Source organism: Callithrix jacchus, chromosome 15 (assembly GCF_049354715.1).
Source record: "Callithrix jacchus isolate 240 chromosome 15, calJac240_pri, whole genome shotgun sequence".
Taxonomy (NCBI): Eukaryota; Metazoa; Chordata; class Mammalia; order Primates; family Cebidae; genus Callithrix; species Callithrix jacchus.
In genome coordinates this window covers 34,043,406-34,056,440 of record NC_133516.1, presented here as the reverse complement: position 1 = coordinate 34,056,440, position 13,035 = coordinate 34,043,406, and the positions used below count along the sequence as shown (strand labels likewise).

General features: G+C 43.7%; 1 protein-coding gene across 21 annotated transcripts in view; it reads left to right on the top strand.

The window, feature by feature from the left end:
- DCAF1 (DDB1 and CUL4 associated factor 1) overlaps positions 1 to 13,035 on the top strand; it is a 100,106-nt gene that overhangs the window by 16,952 nt on the left and 70,119 nt on the right. For all 21 annotated transcript variants that reach the window (XR_013527332.1, XR_013527331.1, XR_013527335.1 and 18 more), the window contains exons 2-3: positions 385 to 502; positions 11,917 to 11,993. Coding sequence is in view for 15 of the 21 variants with exons in the window: in XM_054246204.2 (XP_054102179.1) it covers positions 393 to 502; positions 11,917 to 11,993 (187 nt within the window). In the remaining 6 variants the exon portion in view is untranslated. The remainder of the gene's footprint in view (positions 1 to 384; positions 503 to 11,916; positions 11,994 to 13,035) is intronic.

Here is a 13,035-nt window from a genome sequence, read left to right as displayed (position 1 = left end):
TATAGGCATGAGCCACCGTGCCTGGCGGTAAATTCATTTTGATGACCGAAAGATACAACTTTTGTCTGATTTTCAACGGGGCTCCTAGAAAGCTTAAGAGTCACCATTTTGATCCAGCTTCTTGCCTCAGTTGAAGCTGAGGCAGAGAAAGGTGAAAGTACTTGTTCATCATGACTGGATGGATGTCTAGGCTTGATGAGTATCCCAGGTTTTCCACTGCACCACAAATAATTCTGAAGGGTCCAAGGTGTTAAATTTCCCTTTTTAATTATTTTTCTTGCTTTCTTATCCCTTTTCTACCCCTTCTTCACTTTTATTTGCTTGTTTTCATTTATTGTTTTTCTTTTTTCTTTTTTTTTTTTTTTTTTTTTTTTGCTTCTTTAGGCAAAGCCATGACTACAGTAGTGGTACATGTGGACTCCAAAGCTGAGCTCACTACCCTGCTGGAGCAGTGGGAAAAGGAACATGGCAGTGGGCAGGACATGGTACCTATCCTTACCAGGTATGAATAATTTCTTTAAAACCTAGTTTAATAAAAAACCTCAGACACAACTCATACACTAGATTTCTTCATACACACACAAACACAAACTAGGTTAAAAACAAGCAAAAAATTGGTGTGGAGAATAGCATAGGAACATTTTTACCTTGACTGTAAATTCTAAATAAGTTCTTTTCTTTCCTCAGATTTAGTGTTTATCTCCCTACTTCCTGAAGCTCTTTAATTTTCTTATTAAAAAAAAAATTTTTTTTTTTGAGATGGAGTTTCGCTCTTGTTGCCTAGGCTGGAGTACAATGGCGTGATCTCAGTTCACTGCAACCTCCGCCTCCTGGGTTAAAGCAATTCTTCTGCCTCAGCCTCCTGAGTAGCTGGGATTACTTGTACCTGCCACCACGCCCAGCTAATTTTTGTTTTTTGTTTTTTTTTTAAGACGGAGTTTCGCTCTTGTTACCCAGGCTGGAGTGCAATGGCATGATCTCGACTCACCGCAACCTCCACCTCCTGGGTTCAGGCGATTCTCCTGCCTCAGCCTCCTGAATAGCTGGGATTACAGGCATGCGCCACTATGCCCAGCTAATTTTTTGTATTTTTAGTAGAGACGGGGTTTCACCATGTTGACCAGGATGGTCTCGATCTCTTGACCTCGTGATCCACCCGTCTCGGCCTCCCAAAGTGCTGGGATTACAGGCTTGAGCCACTGTGCCTGGTTCTAACTTTTGTATTTTTTTAATAGAGACGGGGTCTCACCATGTTGGCCATACTGGTCTTGAACTCTTGAGCTCAGGTGATCCACTTGCCTCAGGCTCCCAAAGTGCCGGGATTACAGGTGTGAGCCACCATGCCTGGCCTATTTAAATTAAATAAATAAATAAAAATTTGACTCATTTCTCAACCGCTTGGTGAATATATCTTTTCCTGGCTCTTCTGGCATTTTTCTTTTTTTTGGAAACAGGGTCTCACACTGTCACCAGGCTGTAGTGGTGTGATCTCAGCTCACTGTAGCCTGGATCTCCTGGGCTCAAGCTGTCTTCCTACCTCAGCCTCCCTACTAGTTGAGACCACTGGTGTGCACCACCACATCTGGCTAATTTTTAAGTTGTTTGTAGAGGAAGAGTCTCCCTGCGTTACCCAGGCTGGTCTTGAACATCTGAGCTCAAGCAGTCCTTCTGCCTCAGCCTCCCAAAGTGCTGGGATTACAGGTGAAACCACTGTGCCAGCCTAGTTGGCCCTTCCACAGACACCTGAAACAGATCACGTCCAAAACAGAGCTTATCCTCATTTCTGTGTCTCTCCCCATTTATTCATAACTTGACACTTTTTCATTCCCTATTTTGGTTTTAAACTAAATGGTTTTAAACTGAAAAGCTTTTGAAATTTTTTTGGGGGAATGGAGTCTCGCTCTGTTGCCCAGGCTGGAGTGTAGTGGCACAATCTTGGTTCACCACAACCTCCACCTCCCAGGTTCAAGCAGTTCTCCCTGCCTCAGTCTCCTGAGTAGCTAGAATTATAAGTGCCTGCCACCATGCCTGGCTAATTTTTGTATTTTTAGTAAAGATGGGGTTTTGCCGTTTTGGCCAGGCTAGTCTTGAACTCTTGATTTCAAGTGATCCACCTGCTTGGGCCTCCCAAAGTGCTGGGATTACAGGCACGAGCCACTGCACCTGGCCTCTTATTTTATTTATTTTTTGAGATGGAGTCTTGTTCTCTCCCCCAGGCTGCAGTGCAGTGGTGTGATCTCAGTTCACTGCAACTCTCACCTCCCGGGTTCAAGTGATTCTCCTGCCTCAGCCTCCTGAGTAGCTGGGATTATAGGTGTGAGCCACCATGCCTGGCTAATTTTAAAATTTTTTTTAGTAGAGACAGGGTTGTGGTATGTTGGCCAGGTTGGTCTTGAATGAACTCCTCACCTCAGGTGATACACTTACCTCGGTCTCCCAAAGTGCTGGAATTACAGGTGTGAGCCACTGTGCCTGGCCTTCATTAGGTATTGATCATGTCTTGACTGGCCCATTAAGCAGTGTGCCTTAAAACTTTGTCTTCCATTTACCCTCTTTTAATACATCCTCCCCCTTGCTGAAAGATTCTTCATTCTCATACACAAATATGATTTTTATATTTCCTACTTGCATTCATAATACTTTTCTGGCTTTCTTTTTCCTACAGAGTAAAATGTAAAGTTTTTAGTGTGGCCTATGAGGTCATTTATGATGTGGCTCACTTTCATAATATTGTAGTTCTTTCTGTATAAAAGTAAGTAGTCAGTGCATAAACAAAAAGTTTTCACGGCTATGATATTGAGGATGGGATGTTGAGGGTTCTCACGTTCTAGTGATCTTAGAAAACCCACGAGCACCTCTCCCTAGCCTTTACTTTTCATTCTCTGTACCTTAACAGATTTTTTTCAATAAAATTGTATACACATAGTTTTTATGTATCAAGCAGTGGGTATATCATTATTTGAGGAAACATCAGTAAAAAGACATGATCTTGGTCGGGCAAGGTGGCTTAACGCCTGTAATCCAGCACTTTGCAATGCTGGGGTGGGCAGATCAAAAGGTCAGGAGATCGAGACCATCCTGGCTAACACGGTGAAACCCCGACTCTACTAAAAATACAAAAAATTAGCTGGGCGTGGTGGCACACGCCTGTAGTCCCAGCTACTCGGGAAGCTGAGGCAGGAGAATCGCTTGAACCTGGAGGTAGCGGTTACAATGAGCTGAGGCCTGGGTGGAGGTTGCATTGAGCTGAGACTGTATCACTGCACTCCAGCCTGGGCGACAGAGCGAGAGACTTTGCCTCAAAAAAAAAAAAAAAAAAAAAGACAGTTTTTACGTTCAAGAAGCTTACAATTTAGTGAGAAAACACGTAAATAAAAACAGTTATAGTACAGTGTGGTATAATGGCAGAAAATTAAAATACATACATATGAATGATAAGAGTATTAAAGAAATCAAGGGGTGCTAAGTGTGGCGGCTCACACCTGTAATCCCAGCTCATCATGAATGGTCTCATATAAATGGCCCCATAGGATGAGAAAAAGGAGGATGGCCTCTTTTTTCTGCCTAATAGTATTAGTCTCTTTCTGTAAGGAGTAACATTTTTTTTTTTTTTTGAGACGGAGTTTCGCTCTTGTTACCCAGGCTGGAGTACAATGGCGCGATCTCAGCTCACCGCAACCTCCGCCTCCTGGTTTCAGGCAATTCTCCTGCCTCAGCCTCCTGAGTAGCTGGGATTACAGGCACGTGCCACCATGCCCAGCTAATTTTTTGTATTTTTAGTAGAGACGGGGTTTCACCATGTTGACCAGGATGGTCTCGACCTCTTGACCTTGTGATCCACCCACCTCAGCCTCCCAAACTGCTGGGATTACAGGCGTGAGCCACCGCACCCAGCCTGAAACCCCATCTTTTTTTTTTAAAAAAGAAAAAAAGAATCATGTTTGTAAAACCTTCACTGATAGGTTTAGGCTCCCCACCATTAAAAAAAAAAAAATTTTTTTTTTTTTTTTTTTTAAAAGAGACTGTCTTACTCTGTCATGCAGGATAGAGTGCAGTGGTATGATTATAGCTCACTGCTAAATTTTTAGTTTTTAATTTTTTTTGGTAGAGATAGGGTCTCACCATGTTGCTTACACTATTCTCATACTCCTCGCCTCAAACGTTCCTTCCATGTTGGCCCCCCAAAGTACTGGGATTACAGGTTCGAACCACCATGCTGGCCACCACTTTAATACTATCATTAATATGTATGTATTTTAATTTTCCCCCATTATAGCACATTGTATTACTATTGTTTTCTTTTTACATGTCTCTTTACTAAAGTGTAAGCATCTTTAAGGCAGAGACTATGTCTTTTTTTGAGACAGAATTTTCCTCTGTTGCCCAGCCTGGAGTGTAGTGTCGTGATCTTGATTTACTGCAACCTCAACTTCCTGGGCTCAAGTGATTCTCCCATCTCAGCTTCCTGAGTAGCAGGGACTACAGGCACATGTCACCCTTCCTGGCTAATTTTTTGTATTTTTAGTAGAGATAGGGTTTTGCCATGTTGCCCGGGCTAGTCTTAAACTCCTGGACTCAAGCAGTCCACCTGCCTCGGCCTCCCAGAGTGCTGAGATTACAGGCATGAGCCACTATGCCTGGCCTATGACTGTCTTTTTTTTTTTTTTTTTTTGAAATAGAGTTTTGCTCTTGTTGTCCAGGCTGGAGTGCAATGGCGCCATCTCAGCTCACTGCAACCTCCACCTCCTGGGTTCAAGCGATTCCCCTGCCTCAGCCTCCTGAGTTGCTGGGATTGCAGGCATTCAGCACTATGTATGCCCAGCTAATTTTGTATTTTTAGTAGAGACTGGGTTTCTCCGTATTGCTTAGCCTGCCTCAAACTCCTGACCTAAGGTGATCTGCCTGCCTCGGCCTCCCAAAGTGCTGGGATTACAGGTGTGAGCCATTGCGCCGGGTCAATATCATAGTTTATAAAAAATATTTTTGTTATGCTGGGCGTGGTGGCTCACGGCTGTAATCCCAGAACTGTGGGAGCCCAAGGTGAGTGGATCACGAGGTCAGGAGTTCAAGACCATCCTGGCTAACATGGTGAAACCCCATCTCTACTAAAAATACAAAAAAATTAGCCGGGAGTGGTGATGGGTGCCTGTAATCCCAGCTATTTAGGAGGCTGAGGCAGGAGAATCACTTGAACCTGGGAGACGGAGGTTGCAGCGAGCTGAGATCGCACCACTGCACTCCAGCCTGGGCAACAGAGCGAGAATCTGTCTAAAAGAAATCTTTTTCTTTGTGCGGTGATCTCTTTTTATGGGGAAAAAACTATAATATTGTGAAAGTTTAAATGGGGATAAATGCACTGTTCCTAACTGCTCTTTTTAAAATATTTTTTAAAGATGGGGTTTCACCGTGATGGCCAGGCTGGTCTTGAACTCCCAACCTCAGGTGATCCACCCACTTCGGCCTCCTAAAGTGCTAGGATTACAGGTGTGAGCCATTGTGCCCAGCCCTCACTGCTCTTAATACATGGGGAATATGTGACAGTACTGAGTTTTGTGTTTTTTTGAGGCAGAATCTCCCTCTGTCATGCAGACTGGAGTGCAGTGGTGCTATCTCGGCTCACTGCAGCCTCCGTCTCCCAGGCTCAGGTGAGTCTCCTGCCTCAGCCTCCTGAGTAGCTTGGATTACAGGTGCCCACCACCATGCCCAGCTAATTTTTGTTTTTTTTTTTTTGAGACGGGATTTCGCTGTTGTTACCCAGACTGGAGTGCAATGGCACGATCTCGGCTCACTGCAACCTCCATCTCCCAGGCTCAAGTGAGTCTCCTGCCTCAGCCTCCTGAGTAGCTTGGATTACAGGTGCCCACCACCATGCCTGGCTAATTTTTTTTCTTTTTTTGGAGACGGAATTTCACTGTTGTTACCCAGACTGGAGTGCAATGGCACGATCTTGGCTCACTGCAGCCTCCGACTTCTGGGTTCAAGCAATTCTCCTGCCTCAGCCTACCAAGTAGCTGGGACTACAGGCGCACACCACCATGCCCAGCTAATTTTTGTATTTTTAGTAGAGACGGGGTTTCACCTTGTTGACCAAAATGGTCTTGATCTCTTGACCTCGTGATTCACCTGCCTCGGCCTCCCAAAGTGCTGGGATTATAGGTGTGAGCCACCGCTCCTGGCTCTTTTTTTGTTTTGTTTCGTTTTGTTGAGTCTCGCTCTGTTGCCAGGCTTGAGTGCAGTGGTGCATTCTCAGCTCACTGCAGCCTCCCCCTCAAGCAATCCTTCTACTTCAGTCTTCCGAATAGCTGGGACTGCAGGCATGCACCACTATGCCCAGCTAACTTTTTGTGTTTTTTCTTTCCTTTTTTTTGAGACAGAGTCTAGCTCTGTTGCTCATGCTGGAGTGCAGTGGTGCGATTTCGGCTCACTGCAACCTCCCCCTCAAGCAGTCCTTCTGCTTCAGCCTCCTGAGTGCCTTGGACTGCAGGTTGGTGCCACCACACCCAGCTAATTTTTTGTATTTTTTTCTTTTCTTTTTTTTTTTTGTCTGTGAGTCTGTAAAGTCAAAAGCAATCTTTTCTTTTTTTGAGATGGAGTCTAGTTCTGTTGCTCAGGCTGGAGTGCAGTGGTGCGATCTTGGCTCACTGCAACTCCACCTTCTGGGTTCAAACAATTCTCCTGCCTATGCCTCCTTAATTTTTTGTATTTTTTTAAATAATCTTTTTTGTTTTTTGTGATGGAGTCTTGCTCTGTTGCCCAGGCTGGAGTGCATTGGCATGATCTCAGCTCATTGCAACCTCTGCTTCCCAGGTTCAGGTGATTCTCTTGCCTCAGCCTGCTGAGTAGCTGAGACTATAGGTGTGTGCTACCGTGCCCAGCTAATTTTTTTATTTTTAATAGAGACGAGGTTTCACCATGTTGGTCAGGCTGGTCTCAAACTCTTGACCTCGTGATCTGCCCACCTTAGCTTCCCAAAGTGCTAGGATTATTATAGGTGTGAGCCATTGTGCTTGGCCAATTTTTTTTTTTTTTTTTAGTTTAAAAGACGGGTTTCACATGTTGGCCAGGCTGGTCTTGAACTCCTGACCTTGTGATCCACCCGCCTTGGCCTCCCAAAGTGCTGGGCTTACAGGTGTGAGCCACAGCTCCTGGCCCAATTGTCAGCTTTTATAATGACAATTAACATTTTTGGAAAATGAGAAGAGAAGGCTGAAAAGAAGAAAAAAAAACCCCACAATTAACACCTAACAAGCTCTCACTTGTCAGGTTTTGTTCTAATTAATTTAAACCCAGGGAAACTCTGTAATGTAGGGACTATTATATTGAGGCACAGAGAGGTTAAATACCCAAACTGTCTCTGTGGAAGAGCTCAGATATGAACCCTGAAAACGTGGCTCTAAAAGCCACTTTTTTTTTTTTGGAGACATGTTATTCTGTCACCCAGACTGGAGTGTACTGTTATCATAGCTCATTGCAGCCTTGAATTTCTGGGCTCAAGTCATCACCCAGTCTCAGCTTCTTGAGTAGCTGGGACTTCAGGGTGTGTTGCCACCATGCCTAACTAATTTTTTAATTTTTAGTAGAGATGGGGGGATTTCACTATACTTCACTATATTTGTTTTGTTGAGTCTTGCTCTCTTGCCAGGCTTGAGTGCAGTGGTGCGATCTCAGCTCACTGCAGCCTCCCCACCTCAAGCAATCCTTCTACTTCAGTCTCCCGAATAGCTGGGACTGCAGGTGTGCACCACTATGCCCAGCTAACTTTTTTTAGGACAGACTGGTCTCTAACTCTTGTCCTCTAGTGATTCTCCTATCTTGGCCTCCCAAAGTGCTGGGATTATAGGCAAGAAACACTGCCTGGCCCAGAGGCTGTATATATGTATGTATATGTATTTATGCATATATACATACATATATATATACAAACACACACATACATATATACACATATATGTATATCACACACAAACATACATATATATATGTGTATATATATATATGTATATATATGAGACTGAGTCTTGCTCTGTCGCCCAGACTCTAGAGTGTACTGGCACGATCTCAGATCACTGCAGCCTCTGCCTCCTGGGTTCACGTGATTCTCCTGCCTCAGCCTCCTGAGTAGCTGGAATTACAGGTGCCTGCCACCACGCCTGGCTAATTTTCATATTTTTAGTAGAGACAGGGTTTCATAATCTTGGTCAGGCTGATCTTGAACTCCTGAGCTCATGATGTGCCTGCCTCGACCTCCCAAAGTGCTGGGATTATAGGCGTGAGCCAACATGCCCAGCCCACATATATATATATTTGAAAACGTAGTCTTTGTTGTCCCTGCTGTTATTTTTAACTTCTCTGCTATATTGCCTAGTTTTAACTGAAGATACTAGTAGATCTTTTTTTTTTGATACTAGTAGATCTTATAATAGTAATTCTACGTATATTTTGTGAAGCTGAGGTGGAAATATTGCTTGAGTCCAGGAGTTCAAGACCAGCTTGGGCAACACAGCAAGACACTGTCTATATAAAAAATTTTAAAAATAGCCAAGTATGAGGCTGGGCGCTGTGGCTCATACCTATAATCTCAGCACTTTGGGAGGCCAAGATGGGCATGTTGTGAGGTCAGGAATTCGAGACCAGCCTGACCAACTTGGTGAAACCCTGTCTCTACTAAAAATATAAAAATTCACTGGGTGGTGGCGTACACGTATAATCCCAGCTACTCAGGGAGCTGAGGCAGGAGAATCACTTGAACTTGGGAGGCAGAGGTTGCAGTGAGCTGAGATTGTGCCACTGCACTTCAGAATGGGCAACAGAGCAAGACTCCGTCTCAAAAAAAAATAGCCAGGTATGCTGGTGCACATCTGTAGTCCCACCTACCTGGGAAGCTGACACAGGAGGATTGTTTGAGCCCAGGAGTTTGAGGCTGCAGTAAGGTACGATTGTCCCGCTACACCATTGCAGTTTAGCCTGAGAGACAGTGAGACCCTGTCTCTTAAAAAAAAAAAAAAAAAAAAAAGGTCTGAGCGCAGTGGCTCACACCTATTATCCCAGCACTTTGTGAGGCTGAGGCAGGCGGATCATGAGATCAAGATCATCCAGGCCAACATGGTAAAACCTCATCTCTACTAAAAATACAAAAATTAGCTGGGCGTGGTGGCATGCACCTATAGGCCCAGCTATTTGGGAGGCTGAGGCAGGAGAATCACTTAAACTTGGGAGGCAGAGGTTATGATGAGCCGAGATTGTATCACTGCACTCCAGCCTGGTGACAGAGTGAGGCTCCATGTCAAGAAAAAATATAAATAAATAAAAATTAATTTAAAAAACCACTAACAAAAAAATATGTATGCATACATTATTTTGTGTGATTGCCCTTTGTGTCAAAGAGAGTTTTCAGAGTTTAGAGGGAAAAGAAGAAAAAGCAGAAATGCTTTTGAAGCTTGATCAGATTGGACCAGTAATTTTTGCAGCGAGTTTAACTCTTAAGGCTAGAAAGGGCCTGGCACAGTGGCTCATGCCTATAATCCCAGCACTTTGGGAGGCCAAGGTGGGCAGATCACCTGAGGTCAGTAGTTCGAGATCAGCTTGGCTAAGGTGGTAAGACCTCGTTTTTACTGAAAATGCAAAAAAATTTGCCATGTGTGGGGGCATGTGCCTTATAATCCTAGCTACTTGGGATATTCAGGCAGGAGAATTGCTTGAACTCCGGAGGGGAAGGTTGCAGTGAGCCAAGTTCGCACCATTGCACTCCAGCTTGGGCAAATTCCCAAGAGCAAAACTCCATTTCAAAAAAAAAATACTAGAAAGGCTGGGTGTGGTGGCTCGTTTCTATAATCCCAGAACTTTGGTAGGCCAAGGTGGACTTGAGCCCAGGACAAGATCAGCCTGGGGAACAAATTTTCCATCTACAAAAAAAATTTAAAAACTAGCTGGGCATGGTGGTGTGCCTGTAGTCCCAGCCATTCAGGAGACTGAAGTGGGAGGATTACTTAAGCCTGGGACATTGAGGTTTCAGTGAGCCATGAGTTGTGCTGCTGTACTCCAGCCTGAGCAACAGAGTGGGACTTCGTTTCCTTTTTTTTTTTTTTTGAGGTGAAGTCTCATTCTGTCACCCATGCTGGGCCCTGTTTATTTAAAAAAAAAAAAAAAGACTAGAAAGTGTAGTGTTCTGGAAATAAGCACATTGGAGAGTTTGACTTAGGACAGAGCGTGTTAGATGGAGAGTATGGTAGACTTGTATTGGTTCTTCATTATAGTAAAGTGTCAGGGCACTCAAATTAGTAATTTTTTTTTTTTTTTTTTTTTGAGAGACGGGAGTTTAGCTCTTATTGTCCAGGCTGGAGTGCAATGGTGTCATCTCAGCTCCCTGCAGCCTCCATCTCCTGGGTTAAAGTGATTCTCCTCCTGAGTTATAGGCTTGCACCACCATACCCAGCTGATGTTGTATTTTTAGTAGAGATGGGGTTTCTCTGTGTTGGTCAGGCTGGTCTGGAACTCCCGACCTCATGGCCTGGCAAAGTGCTGGGATTACGGGCGTGAGCCGCCATTTTTTGTTTCATAAAGAATGCATGAATAAAATAGAACTGTTACATTCAGCAACATGTATTGTTCAAAACATGTTAGGTGAAAGTCAGATGTAAAAGGACTTATATATGATTCCATTTATGTGAAAGTATGGAGCAAACCAAACGTGGTGTTGCATGCCTGTAGACCCAGTTACTTGGGAGACTGAGGCAGGAGGATTGCTTGAACCCAAGAGTTTGAAGCTGTAGTGTGCTATGTTTATGCTTATAAATAGCCACTACACTCCAGCCTGGGCAGTAACATAGCAAGACCCCATCTCTACAAGAAAAAAAGGAAAAAAATTCTGAATCAGGCAAAACTTACCTGTAGTGAGAGAAAGTAGATGGATGGTTACTTAGGGCAGGGGTAGAAGCTTAGATGCTGGGAAGAATATTACAAGCTAAGGTAATAGCACTGTAACCCTGAAATAGGAGTGATCTTGGGCTTTTTGAAGAACAGTGACTGAAGCTTAGTGAAGGAGGGTGGAGGATTGGAAGAAGTGGTCAGGAAGCAGCAGGCAGAAGCCAGATAATTGCAGGCCATGGTAGTACTTGGATTTAATTCAGGGTATTGTGGTAAGTCTTTGTAAGTTGGAGAATGAATTATGTCAGGTCAGACATGGAAGCAGGAAGCAAGGAGACTATTAAGAAGGCCATTGGAAGTAATCCAGGTGGTTGATGGCGGTCTGGATAAGGATAGGAGTGGTCAAGGATCAGAGAAGTGATGTGAGTCTGGAAGTACCTTGTAGTAGAGTAACAAATTGTTGTGGGAGAGGGAGGAAAAAAGGAAGATTTTAAAGATGACTCCTAGATTCTTGCCTTCTGAGGTGAAAGTAATGTTATTTTTTGAGGTAGGGAAAGTTTATATAAGAATGAGTTTGGAAGTGGAAACTGTTTTATGAGATAATAGTTTAAATTTCTTTTTTTTTTTTTGAGATGGAGTTTCGCTCTTGTTACCCAAGCAATGGTGTGATTTCAGCTCACCACAACCTCCGCCTCCTGCGTTCAAGCAATTCTCCTGCCTCAGCCTCCTGAGTGGCTGGGACTATAGGCGCACGCCACCATGCCCAGCTAATTTTTGTATTTTCAGTGGAGACAGGGTTTCACCATGTTGACCAGGATGGGCTTGATCTCTCGACCTCGTGATCCACCTGCCTCGGCCTCCCAAAATGCTGGGATTATAGGCATGAGCCACCGCGCCCTACCAATTGTTTAGATTTCTATGTTCATCAAAAGAAGTAGCCTTTTTCTAACTTTGCTTTTATTTTGTACCTTGACTGTTGAGTTGACTGTTATAGGTGATGTTGCATTTTTTGTATGCTTGTCCAGAGTTGACCTCTTGTTCCCTTTGTGCTAGGATGTCTGAATTGATTGAAAAAGAAACTGAAGAATATCGTAAAGGGGATCCAGACCCATTTGATGATCGACATCCTGGTAAGGCTTGTGCTCTTAAGCGTGGATCTTTTTTTTTTTTAAAGACACTTCTAATAAGTGGTCTTTTTTTTTTTTTTTTAAAGAAAAATTACTTATGGGAATATTTTTGAATTGAAATAGCATCTTTGGTAAGTTTTAAGACCTTTTATTTGTTAAAATGCTGCTCAAGGTGGAGGCAGTGAGGAAAAATAAATTTCTGGAAAAAAATGGAAATATTACTGATCAAATATCACATTACCTAAAGTAACAAAAGTAGGTGTATTTTAGTTAACTCAGTTGGTGTGATGACAAAAAATTAAAAAGAAAAATGGTCTTCCTTTCTGACTTTTTCTTTTTTGGAGACAGGTACTCTGTTGCTCAGATTGCAGTGCAGTGTCATGATCATAGCTCACTACAGCCAGAATAGCCTGGCTTAAGCGATCCTACCATCTCAGCCTCCTGAGTAGCTGGGACTACAGACAATGTGCCATCATGCCCAGCTAATTTTTTAATTTTTTTGTAGAGATTGGGTCTTGCTTTGCTGCCTAGGCTGGTCTGGAACTCATGGACACAAGCTGTCCTCCCTGGGCCTCCCAGAAGTGCTGGGATTGTAGGCATGAGCCACTGTGCCCAGCCAAACTTTTTTTTTTTTTTTTTGAGACAGAGTCTTGGTCTGTTGCCAGGCTGGAGTGCAGTGGCACAGTCTTGGCTCACTGCAACCTCCTTCTCCCAGTTCAAGTGATTCTCCTGCCTCAGCCTCCCAAGTAGCTGGGACTACAGGTGCATGCCACCACGCCCAGCTAATTTTTGTATTTTTAGTAGAGATGGGGTTTCACCATATTGGCCAGGATGGTCTTGATCTCCTGACCTTGTGATCTACCCATCTTGGCCTCCCAAAGTGCTGGGATTACAGGCATGAGCCACTGTGCCTGTCTGCCCAGCCAACTTTTTTAAACCATAAAAGCAAAAGGTGTTCTTTTCTGTGCCTTCATTGTTCTAATAATAATTATCCTTTTACTGTTGGGGAAATCGAGTTGAGAAAACATTCAGTGTCTTGCTTTTA